General features: G+C 39.4%; 1 protein-coding gene across 9 annotated transcripts in view; it reads left to right on the forward strand.

The window, feature by feature from the left end:
• Positions 1–18883, forward strand: part of Pam (peptidylglycine alpha-amidating monooxygenase) — a 256160-nt gene that overhangs the window by 180553 nt on the left and 56724 nt on the right. For all 9 annotated transcript variants that reach the window (XM_051190860.1, XM_051190861.1, XM_051190863.1 and 6 more), the window contains exons 8-13: positions 2661–2709; positions 3942–4009; positions 5076–5156; positions 5431–5507; positions 7335–7438; positions 16499–16683. In XM_051190860.1, the coding sequence (XP_051046817.1) occupies positions 2661–2709; positions 3942–4009; positions 5076–5156; positions 5431–5507; positions 7335–7438; positions 16499–16683 (564 nt within the window). The remainder of the gene's footprint in view (positions 1–2660; positions 2710–3941; positions 4010–5075; positions 5157–5430; positions 5508–7334; positions 7439–16498; positions 16684–18883) is intronic.

Raw genomic sequence — 18883 nt, forward strand, 5'->3', positions numbered from 1 at the left:
TGTATATGGACATAATCACCAAAAAGCTGAAGATACTGTAAAAGCCAGCAATTATAACACAAACCTCAGATCAAAATTCTAGAGTTCTCTAAACTTTAAATATGCAAATAAGATAGTTTAAAAAAGCATTTTGAAAAAATAGATAAAACCATAATAAACTCACAGGGGCTGGAAAGATGGTTCAATAGTTAAGAACATTTGTTGCTCTTGCAAATATACCCAGGTTCAGTTCCCAGCACCCACATAGTGGTTCACAATTGTCTGTAACTCCTGTTCTAGAGGACTCCACACCCTCTTAGGCCCCTGCAGGAACTCAGGGACTATATACCTGGTACACAAGCATACATATAGGCAAAATACCAATACACATAAAGCTAAAAGTAATAGGTCATTCAAGAAAGTCTGTTCTCAAAAGTCAGTGTTTTTATAAAATAAATGAAGGAAAAATTCATTTACCATTTCTATATTTAAAAACATGGACAAAGCTTAAGATATACCTGTATTCCTTATTCATTTTATCATTTTTCTCCTCGTTCTTTAACCTCCCTCTAAACTCTCATTCTTTATTAATTTAAAATAGGCTTTTTCATGCAATATATACAAATTACTTTAACCCCCACCCCTTTTCTCCAAGATACTTCCCACCTCACACACCCCAGACCACACCCTTTCTTATCTCTCTCTTATTGGAAAATTAAAGTAAGATAAAAAACAAATGAATTTCAATCAGAAAAGACAAACAAACCAATGATCGGGGGTGGGGTTGGGGGGAGGACAGAGGAAAAGCCCAAGAAACATATAGACTGAGACATACACATTCGCACACACAGAAATCTCATATAAACATAAAACTGGAAACCAGATTATATACACAAAGGCAAAAAAGAAAAAAAGTTGTTAAACCATTATGAGCTTCCTCCTCCCCCCAAAATACTTCAAACGTACCATTGAATTAGTTTTGTGTTAATGAATCGGTTTTGTTAATACCATTGAATTAGTTTTGTGTTGGCCGTCAACTGCTATGCATTGGGCTTGACCTTAAGTGTGGTGTGTAAACCCAATGAGACTCCACTGGAGAAAACTCATTTTCCTTTGCAAGCTGTTAATCAGTTGAAGATAGCTTCTGGGTTAGGGATGTGGGCTTGTGTCCACTTTCACCCTCTACTCTGGAACCTGATCTGGTTTAGACCCATGTGGGCTCTGTGAGTAATAATGCCACAGTCTCAATGCATATGTGAGTCAGTCCAGCTGTGTCAAAAAGGCCTTGTACTCGTGGTGTCCTCCATCCCCTCTGGCCCTTGGAATCTTTCTGCCTCTTATTCCTCAGAATTCCCTGAACCCTGAGGGGAGGGATTTGATGGAGACACCCACTAAGAACTCAGTGCTCGCTCTGTTGCTTCTCACTCTCTGCACGTTGTCCGTGAGTGGGTCTCTGTGTTAGTTCCAATCAACTGCAAGAGGAAGCCATCTGATGATGGCTGAACAGGACACTGATCTATGAGTATAACAGAATGCCCTTAGGAGTCATTTTATTGCTATGTTCCTTTAGCAGAACAGTAGTATGTGCTTACCCCCCCAGGCCGATGCCCTATCTAGTCACAGGTTCTAGACCACCTGAGCAGTGTCAGGCATAGTTTCCACCTTTTGGAGTGGGCCAATCATGCTGTGGTTGGTTAGTTCCAAAGCCACTGATGTACCAGCATACCTTGCAGGCACATCACTATCGTAGATCGAAAGGGTTGGAGCTGGGTTGGTGTTCACTCTTCTCATTTTGTAGAGTATAGAGTACCTTTCAATACCATGAACACTAACCAGAAAGTAGGGGTGAAGGTTCGAGGTGGACAGTAGCTTGGCTTCTCCATCTCCAGTGAGTTGTGTATGTATTGTATGCAGCAGTAGGGTCCTATTAACAGTTTGGGGAGAGTAACCAATAGCCTTGGCAATAGCCTGGGTCATTTTCAGCTCTTCAGTCAACAGTTCAACAGCTTGATTCAGTGGATCCCTTTCCTGACCCTGAAGACTCAGTTTGTGACATACATTCTCATTCTTTGAAAAGTACATGAATTTTTTTTTTTAAGGGAAAGCTTTCCTGAAATGCTTATGAAAATAGTTCTTCCTAGAAGTTGATTAACAGGACTAGACAGATACCATTGTCTCATTTTTCTAAAACAAAATGCCAGTAACTAGACAAATAAACACTGTCTTAGTTTCCTTTTCTGTCAGTGTGATAAAATACTCCAATGAAAGCGATTAAGGGGTATGGAATTTATTTTAGCTTACAGTTCAAGGGACGGGCCAAATAATGGCAGGGAAGTTGAATCGGCAGGAGCCTGACACAGCTGGGCATATCAAATTCGCCAGCCTTCCACGATATTTTGCAATGAAGCTGGAGAAGAACACAGCAGCCACTTGCTTCCGTGCCTCCTTGGCTGCTGTCTGGGCACAAAGCAGAGTGAGGGGGCACTCTGTCTCCCCTCTTGTGACTCGCTGGCAGTCCTGTGAGTTGATGGGCATGCTCAATCTCCATGCAGTACTTCATAGAACAAGTGTCACACAGGTTTATGTTTTCCGTATTGTGTGTTAAGTGTTAATTCCAACACACAGCTTTGAGGTCTGGCTCCATATGGTCTCATATGTAACATGTGTTTGTATCTTTTCAGATAATCACAAGGACTGTTCTGGTGTGTCCTTACATCTCACGCGTGTGCCGTAAGTACCTCCGGTGTTTGAAGACAGGATCTTAGAGAGCTTAAGATTGTTTTTATTTACCTGATGTAGAAGGTTAATTAATCTGAAGTGACTGGCCCAAAGCAATAAATACTTATTATTCCTGTTCAGATGTCTGGGCAGGTGTCTTTCAAACAGGCTTCAGTGAGAGGCTGTTTGGGGATTCAGCTATTGTTAGATTCAGCCACGAAAGTTACCTCCAATTCCTCACATTGTTGGCTGGGGCTCTCCCTCAGTTTTCTTCCCTTCCCTTACAGAATGTAAAGAGTTCAGACGGCAATACATCACAAGTGGGGTGGGGAGGTAGAGTGAGGACAGGCTGGGAAAGGAGGAGTGGGGACAGTGAGGGGACATGTTATGGGACTGACTAGTCCAAAATATGTAGGGCAGAATGGAAATTCAGGACAGAGATGATATGGGTGCATCCTAAAATTTGTAAATAGTAATAATAGATGACGATACAGAGCTTGCATGAAAGATGACATCTAAGCCATTTGTCATTTAATAAACTAATCCTAGCGGTGGTGTCATACTGGCTGTTTGTGTTAGATGTCACCAACTACACTGACATTGCCGACACTCAAACATCACAGCTTTGGGTCACCACAGTCCCATTAGTTCTCCAAAGGAGTTTGAATTATGGAGGATGGAAGCAGGATGAGCAGGGAGGAGAAGGAGGGAAGGGGAGGGGAGGGGAGGGAGAAAGACGAGGAGAATGAGTGTGGGCAGTGAGGAGACATGCTTCAGGACTAGCGAGCCGGTCCAGTGTGTGTAGGACTAACTGGAAATTCGGGACAGATCGATCCGGTTGCATAATTGGCACTTTGTAGGGAGAATTGCATCATTTTAGGACAACTCTGTCTCCCTTCTTAGGACCTTCAGGGGTGAAATGAGACCCATTCAGATTATAGAGAATAATCTGCTTTATTCAGTGTTTAGTTGTAAATGTTAGTTAAATCTAAAACAACAACACCAACAAAACTTTTTCCAACAACATGTACATTGGTGTTTGACTGGAAAGGCAGAACCTTTCGCATAAACAAATTCCAGTGTAAAATTAGCCGCCCAGGAACCTTTACAATATGCCATCACAAAAATGGTTTACACGAGACTCATATTTTATAAACATTATGTCATATTTTTTCCAAACGGGTATTTTGGATTGATCACAGAATTGAGAGAATGCTATTTTTTCTTTCCTGTTTTTTTTTTAGACAGCCTTTGATTGCAGGCATGTACCTTATGATGTCTTTTGACACTGTGATACCACCAGGAGAGAAAGGTAAGTAATGAAAACTAAGTATTTACCATTACCTCATGAACTAATCTAGAGGAGCAGATTTATAGTACATCCTGTAAGCTTATTAAATGACCAATGTTCATGTGCATGTCTTAAAAATAAACCAGTTCTTTAGCATCTTTGAATTTTAAATAGATTTTTAAAAAATTTATTCTAAGCCAGTGATTTATTAGTTTTTCAACATTTATTTATAAATATGCCAAGTATGGAGGTCCATGGGTTGGTCATATGTTGTAGAAAGACTAAATTTTACTTTACAAATAAGCAATTTATTCTTTAGATGTAAAAGTTAAATTGCACAACGTGCAGTGTTATAAACTACTATATGGAAAGTTTCAAAGTCAAGAGGCTAGAAAACCCAACACAGCTCAGCCTTACTTAATTTCCCTATTTGAAAAACGGAAATAACAATCTAGCCTCTCAAGCTAACATAAAGCTACCAGAATACATATGGCATCATTGATCCAAGGAAAATGTCACACTGAATGTGGTATGTTTGTTTGAACAGGAATTTTTTAAAGTTAATGTTTAGTACAGTTTATCTGTTCCTGTTTTATAAATCTATTTTAAATGGGTGTTTACTTCATCTTTATTATTTGCTAGACTGTTAAAAGAGAAATATATGGAATAGGGCCATTGTAAATATGAGCTACCAACTTAGTGATTCTAGGTACTTATAGTCATTCTTAAACATTCATTTTGCATTAACATAAAAACAAATTTAATTTTTCCAACAGAATAAATTTCATACAGAGTACTCTGATTTGCTCCCTATCATTCTGTTGTTAAATAAAAACTTCAGGGGAAAATAGGATCAGAACATATTGCCCGAAAAAGATTTGAATAAATAAATATGAGGCAAGAGGCTCTTAACGCACCTTAGTAAGATGTCTGGCACCGAATAAATGTTTATGTCTGCTGAGTAATGAATGAGTGTTTATTTCCCAAGAAAGCCAAGTGCCACCACCTGAGGCTACCTCGCTTTTAACCAAAAACAAACATGTTTTCCAACTGCATAGTGACTTCTGTCTCTTTTTGTTTCCCACAGTGGTGAATTCTGATATTTCGTGCCATTATAAAGCATACCCAATGCATGTGTTTGCCTACAGGGTCCATACTCACCATTTAGGTAAGAACTCAAGCTACATGCTAAATTATAAAAATCTGACATATGCTTGCTGGCTCTATAACTGTAAAATTTGAATTATACTCGACCTTAAGTACATTTTTATCAAATTCTTTTACTTTTTTTATACTATCATCTCACCATTATTTCATTAAGATAGTCCTTTGAATTCTGAAAACACTTAGCTTTTATTTTTGAAAAGAGTAAATATTAAATGTGGATTTTTGCTTTTCTTAATGTGTATTATACTGCATGATTCTGATTTGTGTTTATTAAGGTAAGGTAGTGAGTGGATACAGAGTAAGAAATAAACAGTGGACGCTGATTGGACGCCAGAGCCCGCAGCTGCCACAGGTGTGTAACTCCCAGTTTAATGCTTTCCTTCCTTATCCTTTCTCTGAGTGTGATGGCAGAACTTTCTTTCTATGAAATATTTTTTTATCAATTCGTTGAGAATTTCATACAATTTACTTTGATCATGCTCAACCCTCTCCAGTTTCCCACAGGTCCACCAAATCTCCCTGCCCACCCAACTTCTAGTTCTCTCTCTCTCTCTCTCTCTCTCTCTCTCTCTCTCTCTCTCTCTCTCTCTCTCTCCCTCTCCCCTCTCTTTCTCTTCTCTCTCTTTATTATATGAGCTTTCTGGTCTGGCAGGTCCTGCCGCCCTTTTTTAGCGCCAAAGAAACACATGGACTCTATATTAATTATAAAGCTGTTGGCCATTGACTAGGATTTCCTATTGGCTAGCTCTGCCTTAATTATTAACCTATAACTACTAGTTTATGTATTTCCACATGGTCTTATCTTACCGCGAAAATGCCGGACCTACAACTCCATTACCTGCTACATCATGACTGCTCAGCATTTCCTCAGAGAAGAGAGTGATTTCCTGTTTGTCCCTTATTCTGCCCAGCTATGTCACTTCCTGTCTCTCTGGATAGACCTCCAGACCTCTATGGTTAGCTAATGGCAAGTTTCTGCCCAGCTACGCCACTTCATATCTGGCCAATCAGCCAATTGGTGTTTTATTCATTAACCAAAAAAAGAAAATATACAGAGAAGTGATGAGCAAAGAAACCCACAAAAACAGCTGACCTCTTGGACCCCAGACTGAAACCTGGGAAACCAGCATAGGATCAACCTAAAGTCCCTGGACATGGGTCACAGTTAGGAGGCCTGGGCAGTCTATGGGGCCTCGCCTCATGCAAGAATGGACTTGGGGAGCGCATTCCCCCATGGAGGGATACTCCCTTAGCCTAGAGACACAGGGAAGGGCCTAGGCCCTACCCCAAATGACTTCACAGATTTTGATGATACCTCATGGAAGCCCTCACACTCCCTGAGGAATGGATGGGGAATGGGATGGGGGGATTTGTGGGGGGGGGCATGGGAGGGAGAGGGAACTGGGATAGATATGTAAAATCATAAAAAAATACATATGACCCCAAAAACAGAAAAATATTCTGCATCTCTTCCTCTCTCCCTCCCTCCCTCCCTTCCAGTGGTGGAGTCCAATTTATGCTGCTATCTATCCATTCTGGGAGTTTTGTCTGCCTTGAGATTGCGCAGGACTTTTTCATGCTTTAACTTCATACATGCAGCTGCCCTGTTGTGTCCAGAAGACTGTTTCTTTGACGTTGTCCACCACCTCCAACCGTCACAGTCTTCTGCCCTCTTTTCTGAGGAAGTCTGGAATGATTTAGAGATCCCATTTAGAGCGAGCGCTGCAAGCTGTCTTCTTCTCTGCTTGTTGGCCAGCTGGGGTCTCTGTTGCCATTTGTGCAAAGAAAAGCATTTGGGTGGTGGCTGAGGGGGACACAGCTCTATGGGTATAGTAGTGTCTTGAGGAGCCTCTTAATCTGCTGTCAGTATTTGCCACCCCATCATTCAGTTGTTTGCAGAAAACTCTTCTTTTTAGTCTTACTGGCCATGGGGTCTGTATAAATAGTGTTTGTTTACTTATTTTAAAGTCTAGCACTTGCGCTCTAATGTGGAATTGGTGAGTTATGGGAGAACTCAATTTATCTAGCAGTTATTTTTGCAAGGACCAGGAGGAGAGCTATCTGTGTGCCTGCCTACATCCTTTTTAGCCACAATGCTCCAAGCCTCATATTAATCAAGCATGTAGTTCTGGGTGTTAGCAGTTATTTTAGTGAACTATTGTATTTGTCTTCTGGGCAGGCTTTCTACCCTGTGGAACACCCAGTAGATGTCACTTTTGATGACATACTGGCAGCAAGATGTGTGTTTACTGGTGAAGGAAGGACAGAAGCCACTCATATCGGGTAAGATTCTGCACTCTCCCTATTCGAAGATAGTATATCAGGTTAAGCCGTGCTTGCAGGTAATAGTTATCTCTGTGAATGAATTATGTACACTTTTGGTATCATGAACAATTACAACAAAGCAGCATCATCTAACTCCTAAGCTGGTTGATTTGGAAAAGCCTTAGGATCTGGCCTCTCTTTTGCCCACAGCATTTCTTGTCATTCCTTTGCATGTTAAAGTTATTGCGAGACCCTGTTTCTTCTTTGGACTTGTCTTAATATAGGAAGAAGATGATTGAGCATTTGTTTTCACGGGAGTCCTTTCACCCTCATTTTAAAGTTAATACTCAGACCTGTGGTTCTTTCTTTATGCCGAAGACCGTAATTTTCCATTGCCAGTCTACTATGTGAGCATAGTATCCATCCCTTTCCAATGTGGGATGTTCGAGATATAACTGCTCTTCAGCGTGCGAAGTTTCATCAAATAATTTTCATTATATATTGACATTTTCTAAAGCACTAAGGACTCGTCCAAAAAAAAATAGATTAGACATTTAAAATGAAAGGCAAATTCTCCTAGGCTTTCTGCAAGGAAAGAATGTAGGTTCTGTCTTTCCGTGTTGAACTAGGTTCGAAGATACTCCCTTTAATGCACTTGGAAGCTTGGGACATTACAGAAAGTAAAGTTTTCAGAACTGTTGATACGGAACCACACTGGGTAGGAAAAAGGGAGGGCAGGGGAACATCTGATGGCTTTCTCATATCACCCTATTTATTTTTAATGGGGAAATAGTATCCGTTTGTATTTTTAAAAGCAGCTTTCCAACAGCTTTCATCTTGTATGAGGTTTCTTAAATTTTGGGAGAAGAGTGGAGAAAGACAACAATAAATTATTGAGTTCTCATAAAGAATAACAGTTAAGGGGGGGCTTGACAACACAGACATAACTACACTGGAAAGGGGGGACGGGGTCGCTCTCTTTGTAACAGTCTTTGGGCTTGACAACACAGTCATAACTACACTGGAAAGGGGGGACGGGGTCGCTCTCTTTGTAACAGTCTTTGGGCTTGACAACACAGACATAACTACACTGGAAAGGGGGGACGGGGTCGCTCTCTTTGTAACAGTCTTTGACACTTGAGGTAAAGCGATCCGGAATGTATTGATCAGTTGCTCTCTGTTCTGAGCTCTTGTGGGGCCACGAGAATGGTGGTTAAGTGCCAGAGGTTATTCTGTTAACCTTCTCAGCCAGTAAACAAAGTAGCTCAAAATAAACACTTTCAGAGCCTTACATGTATTGACTCACACGCTTGAGGGTTAGAAAAGTGGAGTGTTTTTGCCAGAAGGACTTTAAAAATTTGAGTAGGGGACTTAGAACCATGGCCAGATTCTATCCTTGAAGTTTTCCCTCAGAGGTAATGCCTGCCATAGAAATTAATGGCTTGTTACAGGTCCAGAATGAGAAGCCAGAGTGGTCTCTGGAGGCCAATTTCGGTTTCATGAGACTAGAATAATTCTAGTCTTCTCAAAATTGTACATTTTGCTTTGAAATAATACTCCAAGATGATGATACTGCCCTGTCCTTTTAGTAACCTCTTGTGAGACAAAAGTATGATTTTTAATATAAATGAAATAGAAAAGGATTATAGGAAATTAAGTTATTTGATGAGTCTATATTTTGAATATTTAATTTATAGTATAAATAAGTAAATATAGTATAAATAAATAAATAAATAAAACCAATCATGAATAAAAATGTTATTATAATGCTGTATGCCTATGGTGCTTAGTGTATCTTTTAAATTTAGAAAGATACTGTATATAGTGTTTTTGTGTTTTGTTTATTAACAGGCATAATCTCACTGGTTACTATAGGATGACAGTTAAAAATGTAAACAGTGTGAGTGTGTATGTGTGTGTGTCCTTATTAATTTATATTAATTAATTAAACTTCCCATCACTTTCTCTCCTCCCACCTAACATACACATGTATTAGGCATGTAAGCCCACTGGATGTAGGTCTGAGGCAGAGCTTGAAGCAGTTAAATACAAACCATAGTTGCTTTGGGCTTGTGTGAGGTCCCATGATGTTCTTAGAGACTTTGGATGTTTGCCCTACACCAACCCAAAACTATGTTGGCTTTGGCCCACTAGGAAGGTTTTCAATAGAGTGATATTTCACAGAAACCAAATGAAACTCTAGTAAGCTTAAAAGTTTCCTTAAATGGGACAATCATGATTAATGGCCAGAAGGCACTTTAAAAAGGGAGACTTAGTTTTCATGTTAGAGATTCATCTCAAAATCTTGCCAGCGAGAACTAGATCAAGATATGGTGGTAGACACCCATTATCCCTGCTTGTTGGAGGCTGAAAAAAGGTTTGAGATCTTTCTGGGCTACCCCGTGTGCTCAGCCAACCTTGAGTTTGACTGGACTTTACAGGAAGATACCATCTCAAATGGAGCAAAAACATGTTGGTTTAACAGCCTCCATGTCTGTCATGAATGAATAGAAAGAGGGAGTGTGAAATATCACACAACAGCCTTCTTTTAAAGGCTGTGACTATGATTTTTGTTGACATGAATGAATCTGACCTTGTGCGGGTAAAATGAGCCAAGAAGAGAGAGAGAAATACCAAGCAATGCTACTTTTTTTAAAACATTACATTTAGTGTGTGTGTGTGTGTGTGTGTGTGTACATAAACATCTGTGTCCTACAGTTTATTGTGGAAGACATAGGACTACTAGAGAGAACTGGTTCTTTTAATCTACCCTGTGAGTCTCAGGGATTGAACTCTGGTCCTTAGGCTTATTGGCAGGTGTCTTTATCCACTGAAACATCTTGTCAGGACAGTGGTCTTTGTTTTATATGTAAAATCAAAAACTGATAAAGTACAGTTAGAGCCATGGTTAGCAGGAGACAGAGACAGAGGAAATGAAGTGGGAACCAGTGGAAACTGTTGATTGGAGGGTACAAATTCTTAAATAGACAAGAAAATAGCTCTTCGTTTTCGGTTACACAAACTGATGATACACAATCATAAATAGTTTAAAAACAAATACACTTCAAGTATGTGGCTACCAAAAAGGCAATAGTTATGCTAGGTGGTGAATATACTAAAGTAATTTAGTTATTTCTTGTTGTATACACATGCTAAAATGTAGTTGGTTCCTAATAAATGTGATTAAGTTGTGTCAATCAAAGATGGTGTTCAAATTACATTTTAAACAATGTATTTAAACCTAGACAAATTAACAAATATACTCAATGATAAAATGCTAAATATGAATGTACATTTAGGGCTGGAGAGATAGTTCAGCCATTAAAGGCTAGGCTTACAACCAAAAGTATAAATTATAAAATAATATATAAGACACTGTATAACGTATATACTAATAACACTGTGCAAGTGAATCTATGAAGTGATAATTTGTGCTTAATGGTGGTACATATTTGACATTCAATGAGATACTTCTCTAAATTAATTTCAAATGTTTAGTCAAGTTTAAACAAATAAATAGACTCTATTTAAGTCAGTCAATTAACCTAATTAAGTCAGCTAATCATCCTAAATGTTTTTAGGCTAAAATTTCTAAATCCTGGGGATCATCAGGTAACATTTACCTCGTGGTCCTATTTGCACATGAAATGTGTTATTTCATGAGAATATTAACAGAAGAAAAGGTGACGATGTCTGAAAGATATTTATCCAAAACTAACCAAGCACTTTGATTGTCATTTGCATTTATTTTTCACTGTTACTTTTGTATATCTGAAACAATGGATGCCAAATGTGACGTTTTATAGACGTGTGTGATATACTCGATTCATAGTCACCCTACATCACTTTGCTTGTCATCTTCTTTCTCCTGTCCTGACTCTCATGCCTTTTTATTAATTGACATTTTGAAGCACAGTATTTGCAAATGGGAAGGTAGATAATAAATATTGACCCCTTGTTGTGCTTCAAACATTATTTAGAATTTCACTTTAATTTCCCAAATTAGTATGACCCATTATGTGTATTTGTAAATCCAGCTTCTGTTGACAATAAGAAACAAGACTAGGGAAGGACACCATTGAGCTTGCAGAATGACACCATGGGCAATCTAACCATGACCTACAGACTTGGGAGTTTTCTAATGAGTCATTTCAGAATCCTTGGCACTTTCTCAAATCATTATGTTCCTTTCTATTATAAGATATTTTTATAAAAGCTCCTGTGACGCTGAGATTGATGGTTAATACAGATAACTACTTTTCAGAAATACCACAAAAAAAAAAAAAAAAAAAAAAAAAACTACTCACATACATTTGAACTAAATCATCTTTCAGCAGTAAGGTATATCAGAGCCCGTGTATTACAACATGGTAAGTTACCCGCAGCTGTTCAAAAGGATTATTCTTCATTGTTCGTTATTCATTTCTTGAAGTTTTCATTCTTTCCATGATCACTAAGCCATGTCAGATTTAAAGCTACTGATAATAAGTATGCTAGTGCAAAGAAGAAATTATAGTTCTGGCAGAAGTTCAGTGCTACAGTGTTGGAATATTGCTGGTACCCATGGTTGGTCATCATTTTAGAGACTGCATTGTTACTAGTGAATGTCTATACAGCCAGGAACCCGGGCAGTCACATCAACACAGACTTCCTCCACCACTTTCCCACGTGAAGAACTAATCATATTAGCAGCTGAATTGTATGTATTGACCTCTGTTGAAAATAATGGTCCATGTGTCAAAATACTCCCACGGGAATACAAAAACCAGTCAGCATTATACACAGGGTTTCTTTTTGTTTATTTTGTTGTTTGCTGTTGTTTTTAAGAGAGGAAAAAAAAACCATGAAAGGCTGTGGAATAAAATAAATGAGCTGCGCTTCTGCTGAGATGCCTTAATTCCTAGCCATGCTTAGCTGTGATGGGCTCCCTGTTGGATAGGAGGAGCTCAGTTCCCTAGACTCCAAGTCCAGATAGTGGTAGATAGGAATTAACATGTTCCTTTCAATCCAGCCTTTCCAATGAAATCTTCCTTACAGTTGCCAATATTTATTATTTATCAACTTATCTTTGCATCCTGGAGTCAGTACCTCCAGTAAACTGCCTCGGTGGGCAGGTTAGAGTTTTTCATAGAATCACATGTTTAAAGATGAACACAACAAATTCATGTGTCTCTAAGGTGAATACATATTATTAATTGTATTAGTCTACCATGTAAGTAGATATATGTACAATATGGGCAATATGTATAATGTATGTATAATATATATATATATATATATATATATATATATATATATATATGTAACCTGCTCACTCTGTATAAAGTAAAGTAATTGGAATATATGTTCTTCTGGCTGAATTTGGTATTGGGTAACAAATTGGTGGACTCTTCCTAGGGAAGATTATTTTCTCCCACTGTCAACATTCCTTACTTGTTACTGTTCTTTATGTAGGGCTGAAGTCACGTGGATTTTTTTTCCCATCCAAGTTGGCATGTGTACCATTATCTTGTTCAGCTCATAGTTGTGCAGTCATGGGTGTAGCTTCCGCCATTGTTAGGAGACACAGCCTTACAGCAAATTTACCTGTTGTTCTGGTGCTTACATTGTTTCTGGGTCCTCTTCGACCATGTTCCCTGAGCCTCAGGTACAGAATGTTTGGTGGACGGACTGGGCTGAAGCTCCGTATTTTGACTGGTTTTCTGCTGTGCTCTCTGTCCATTGCAAAGTGACACAATGGGCCTAGTTTAAGTTCATAAGACCTTGTAGCCTGTGCTGGTTAGTTTTATGTCAAATTGACAGAAGTTAGAGTCATTGGAGAGGAAGAAGCCTCAATTAAAAGAATGATTTTATAAAATAAGATTATAGGAAAGCCTACAGACCACGTTCTTAATTAGTGATGGTAGAGTGAAAGCCCCACCCACTGTGGTCTGCTGGTCCTGGCTTCTGCAGGAAAGCAGGCTAAGCAAACCATGTAGAACAAGCCAGGAATTAGCTCTCCTCCAGGTTCTTGCCCTGTTTAAGACGATGCCCTGACTTCCTTCCTCTTTCCTCCCCAACTTGCTTTTGTCATGGAGTTTCATCACAGCAATAGTAACCCTAACTAGGACATAATCCCTAGTCTCTCTAAGACTTTTCTCATGAAGGGGTTTGGTTTTTGTCTTTTAGTATGTTTATGTGGTGCCTCTATTTATTGAGTTACCTGTGTTGAACCATCACTCCATCTCTGAGATGAAGCCAACTTGATCATAGTGGATGATCTTTTTGATGTGTTCTTGGATTTTATTTACAAGTATTATATTGAGAATTTTTTGATTTATTTTCATAAGGAATATTGGTAAATGATTTTCCTTTTCTGTTGACTCTTTGTGTGTTTTTGGTATCAGGATAATAGTAGCATCATAAAAAGAATTAAGCTATATTTCTTCAGTTTCTATTTTGTGGAATAATTTCAGGAGTTTGGCCATTATGTTCTCTTGTTCTCTTTCAATAGCTGATGTAATTCTGTGCTTAATCCATCTGGTTCTGGCTTTTTGTTGCTGGTGGTAGGAACTTTTAATTAATGTTTCTGTTTCACTAGGGATTATGGGTCTCATATTAGTCAAGAGTTCTCTAGAGGAAAAGAACTTGTAGAATGATTATATGTATATTAAAAGGGAATTTATTACAAAAGCTTACAGGCTGCTGTCCAGCTAGTCTAACAATGTCTGTCTACTTACGGAAAAGTTGTTCACCTACAAGATGGATGTTTCTACTTGTCCTCAGTAATCCATGGAATTCCAATGAATAGATTCTATAGCAGTGAAGCCTCAGCATCATAGATAAACTTGCCTGTGAGAGTGAGGGCAAGCAGGAAAAAGCAAAAGCTTCTTTCTCTCATGATCTTGTATTATGGGACCACCTATTCCTTTTAGAGCAGATCATTTTCTGATGGTCCCTAAACCTGCTCAAATATCATTTTCGATGGTGTGTTGACACCACAAAGAAGTGTATAGTGAGCAGTCATTTGCTTGGGGTTGCTTTGCTCTACTGTTTGCTTTTATTTCATGGAAAAGGCAGTTATGATGATGCATATCAGATTTGGAGTTAGAAGCCAAATGATTTCAGAAGCATTAACAGATCTCCTCATTTCGAGAGTCTATTCCTGAGGTCTCCCAGGGGCCGTATGTTTTCACAGCTTACAGGAATCACATCCTATTTGGAAAGATTTTTTTCCCCTTTTCTTGCTGATGTCATTTGTGTTGCTATGGAAAAGAATTGATTGCCACAGGACATGGCTGGGAAAATCAACACAGATGAATTTCTCCAGGGCAGTCTGCTTTCAAGCTGGTTTTTGATGAGGCCTACTGAAAATTATTACAACTGAGAACCAAAAGGAAAGTCTCTTTTTCCAGAACTAAGTAGCTATACAAGCCTTCTGAAGTGTTTGAATACGAAGCCTCCTTCATAACTACCTGGTAGCCAGGGCTGACTGAGGAAGGACACCTGCTTTGTAAAGGACTGGATGCTGTTTCTATTACCTGGAACTGTTTTCTTAGAAATAGCTGTTTCGGTGTTTTAAACATCTATGCTTAGCATTATCTATCAGCTGTATATTACTACCTGGGTGAGATGTGCAAACACATCCCTTAGAAGAGGGTAAGCAGAATTCACTGGGACTCACCGATGGTCAGTTTTCTGTTCCTTGCTCCTTCACTGTAGTTGCAAGGTCAAATATTAGGGTTATACGTATGATGCTTTGGGTGGCATGGGACCATAAAAAAGGAGGAGGTGAGTCAAAGCAAGTTTCTAGACACTGCACAGGAAGTGTACCTGTATATAATAAATGATATTCCTATTGGAGCATTTTAAATTTTACCATCTGTCCTAGATTTGTTTCTGTTGATTTGATATTATACCCTGATTTTTTTTTAAATCATCTTAAGGAAGAAAGAATTTATTAGCTCACAGTTCCAGGTTATAGACCATCTTTGCACGAAAAAAAAAAAAAAAAAGGCATTTGGAAATGGAAGTAGCTAGCTACTCAGTCGAGAGCAGAGAGAAAATGATTGCATGCATCTGTACTCTGCTCACCTTCACTTAGCCCAAGGCCCCAGAGCAGGGAAGGCTGCCGCCCGCTATTAGGCTGCTGCTTCCAAACAATTGCCACAGTCTTGACTGCAGGTTGTTCTAGTCTAGGTCATTCATTGGTATGCCCTTTCCAGATGTCCTAAGGGGATTTTAGTGTCCCCTTGCAGGGGATACAGTCCTCTGAGAATGGAGTCTCAATAGGGGGACTGCCTGCATGAAACTAGCCTAGGGTCTTGCATTTGGGGAATTGTCTGTCTTGATTCTTAGTTGAAGTAGGAGGGCTCAGCCCACTGTAGAGAACACTATCTATCCCTAAGCTTGTGTCCCTGGGCTTACAAGAAAGCAATCTAAGCTTGAGCCCTCAATGAGCCAGTAGACAGTGCTGCTCTATCATTTCTGCTTAAAGTTCCCCGTTGAGCTGCTGCCTGCTTCCCTCAATGATAGACTGCAAACTGTAAGTTGAAATACACCCTCTCCTCCCCTGATTTGCTTTTGGTCAGAACGTTTTTGTTTTTGTTCGTTTTGTTTTGTTTGTTTGTTCTTAGAGAAAAGGAGATAAATTAAAATACCAGGAGATTCTAGGTTCCTTAAAGTTGATAATTAGAACTAGAAGAGTGTAATTTATTAACAATGTAATTGATTTATGTTCGGGTTTTTTTTTTTTTAACATGGAAGGTAAATAAAGAGTAAAAGGATTTAGGGGGGAAGAAACTGCATCTCTGAGTTACTTAAACGCTACTTTCAACTTGGTGCTGGGTGATGTCCACAGAGCGCCCAGAAACCAGTACGCCGCTGTAAGGTGGAATTACACCTTTGATGATGTGCTCTTCATGTTGCAGACTGTGATAGGTTTCGATGAAAAGTATAAAGTAGATGCAGTTTTCTCACTGCTAAGTTCATTGTTGGCAGATTTCCCGCTTTCATTTTTCTTGCATTAAGTATGTGTTTTATATGAGCAGTTTATATGTTCTATCTGCTTTATCCCCCTCCCTGCTCCCCCTCCCACAGCGGCACATCTAGTGATGAGATGTGCAATTTATACATTATGTATTACATGGAAGCCAAACACGCAGTTTCCTTCATGACCTGTACACATAATGTGGACCCAGATATGTTCAGGACCATACCAGCAGAGGCCAATATTCCAGTCCCTGTCAAATCTGACATGGTTATGATGCACGGGCATCACAAAGGTGAGTGGGGTATTTAACAGAGTGTCGCGTGGTCTGTGCTCTGTGTTTTCATCTGTTGTTGACTATGTGAACATATGGCTACATGAGTGATCTAAATGCATTTCAGCCTCTTTAGTCAATCATGATGCACACATTATTTCCTCTCTTTCTTTCATATACAGTCTCCACTCCCCGACATATCTCCATTAAAACAGAAAGGGCGGGCTTGGGAAATGGCTCGGCTGACACAGCTCTTAGCATGAAAGCATGAGGCCCTGAGTTCAGATCCCAGCACTGGTGTAAAAACCTCGATACAGCGGTGCACATCTGTGCACACTAGGAGGGCAGAGGCAGGAGCATCCTGAAACTCTCCTGGCCATCCAGCCTAACCAAATCAGGGAGCTCCTGTTCCAGTAAAGGCTGAGTCTGGAAAAAATAAGAAGAGAGACTCAGAAAGACAACCATTGGTGACAATTGACCTCCACAAACATAAGTACTAATGTATAGAAACATCCATATCCCACACATGAATATATATATATATATATATGCACATATACAGTGCATAATACATATACATACAGAGAGAGAGAGAGAGAGAGAGAGAGAGAGAGAGAGAGAGAGAGAGAGAGAGCATACACATACACAAAGGGGGCTGAAGAGATGGCTCAGTAGGAAAAGTGTTTGCCAGGCATGCATAGTGCCAGAATTGTCAATAATCCCAGTACTGCACAGGTAGAAACAGAAGGGTTCCTGAGGTCTGATAGCCAACCAGTCCAACTGAACTGCAAGCTTTGGGTTCTGTGAGCTACCCATGTCAATACATAAGATAGAGAATGGTTATGGAAGAAACCTGCAGCCAACCTCTGGCCTGCACGCCCATGCACACACACACACACACACACACAGACAGAGACCAATATTATTTTTGTGACCAACCTCACCAATGTAAACCTTTCTTCATATCATTCATATGTTACTTTTACTTTCCTTACCTCATTCCTTCCATAGGCAGAAATGACCTACATGATTCGTAATATATACCACATCCTAACTAGTGAAAAAGTTTATCGTCTCCAGCCATTTCTGCATAATGTGCCTTTTCAACTAAAAGTTAATTCTTGTTCTTGGGGTTTGATTCTCAAATTCGTGCTTTAGCTTATTGCAGAATGGTCACATATGACTGTCTTTCCTTTAGTTTAAAATTCCAAAGCACACATCCTAGATTACTGCATGAGCTTGTACCAAGCTGTTTCTTTTAGGCCACCAACTAGCGCCCAAATCAAGACACAAAGATTTAGTATTAATTGTGAATGCTCGGCCTAACTTGGGCTCATTTATTTTAACTTAAATTAGCCAGTTTCTCCTCATCTACCTTTTGCCCCAGGACTTTGTACTTTTCTTTCCTCTGTATATCTTAGTTTTACTGCTCCTGGGGACCAGCTGACTCTTTCCTCTGTATATCTTAGTTTCACTGCTCCTGGGGACCAGCTGACTCTTTCCTCTGTATATCTTAGTTTTACTGCTCCTGGGGACCAGCTGACTGGTGGCTTCTTGACCTGGACATGTCCACCTCTTTTTCCTCATTCTCTTCTTTCTTTTTTTCCTCTCAAGCCTAGATTTCTCCTCCTATTTATTCTCTCTCCTGCCAGCCCTGCCTGTCCTTTCTCCTGCCTGGCCATTGGCCGTTTAGCTCTTTATTAGACCAATCAGATGCTTTAGGCAGGCAAGGTGAAACAGATGAAACACACATCCTTACATCATTAAACAAATGCGGAATAAGCAAATTTAACACACCTTTACACAGTTAAAGTAATATTCTGCAGCATAGACAAATGGAACATATCTTTACATAGTTAAAGTAATTTTCACAACACAAAGTATGCCAGACCTTATGGGGTTTTGTAAATTAAATCCTAAAATGCCACAGCAATGTAGTCAGGTCATTTACTAAGATGCCAATATATTTAGAGAATGTAAGTTTATATTTTTTGAAGCACCTTAAAATATTATTAATGTCAATTTAAAAAGCAGATATGGACCTCTGACAGTGGAACCAGGATGTATCCCTGGTGTACAAAAGGACTTTGGGAGCACAATCCCCATGGAGGGATACTCCCTTAACCTACAGACAGGAGGGAGGACCTAGTCCCTACTCCAAATAACTTGATAGATTTTGTTGACCACTCCTAGAAGGCATCAAGCTACCTGTGGAGTGGGG

The sequence above is a fragment of the Phodopus roborovskii genome, unplaced genomic scaffold, assembly GCF_943737965.1.
Source record: "Phodopus roborovskii unplaced genomic scaffold, PHOROB, whole genome shotgun sequence".
NCBI lineage: Eukaryota > Metazoa > Chordata > Mammalia > Rodentia > Cricetidae > Phodopus > Phodopus roborovskii.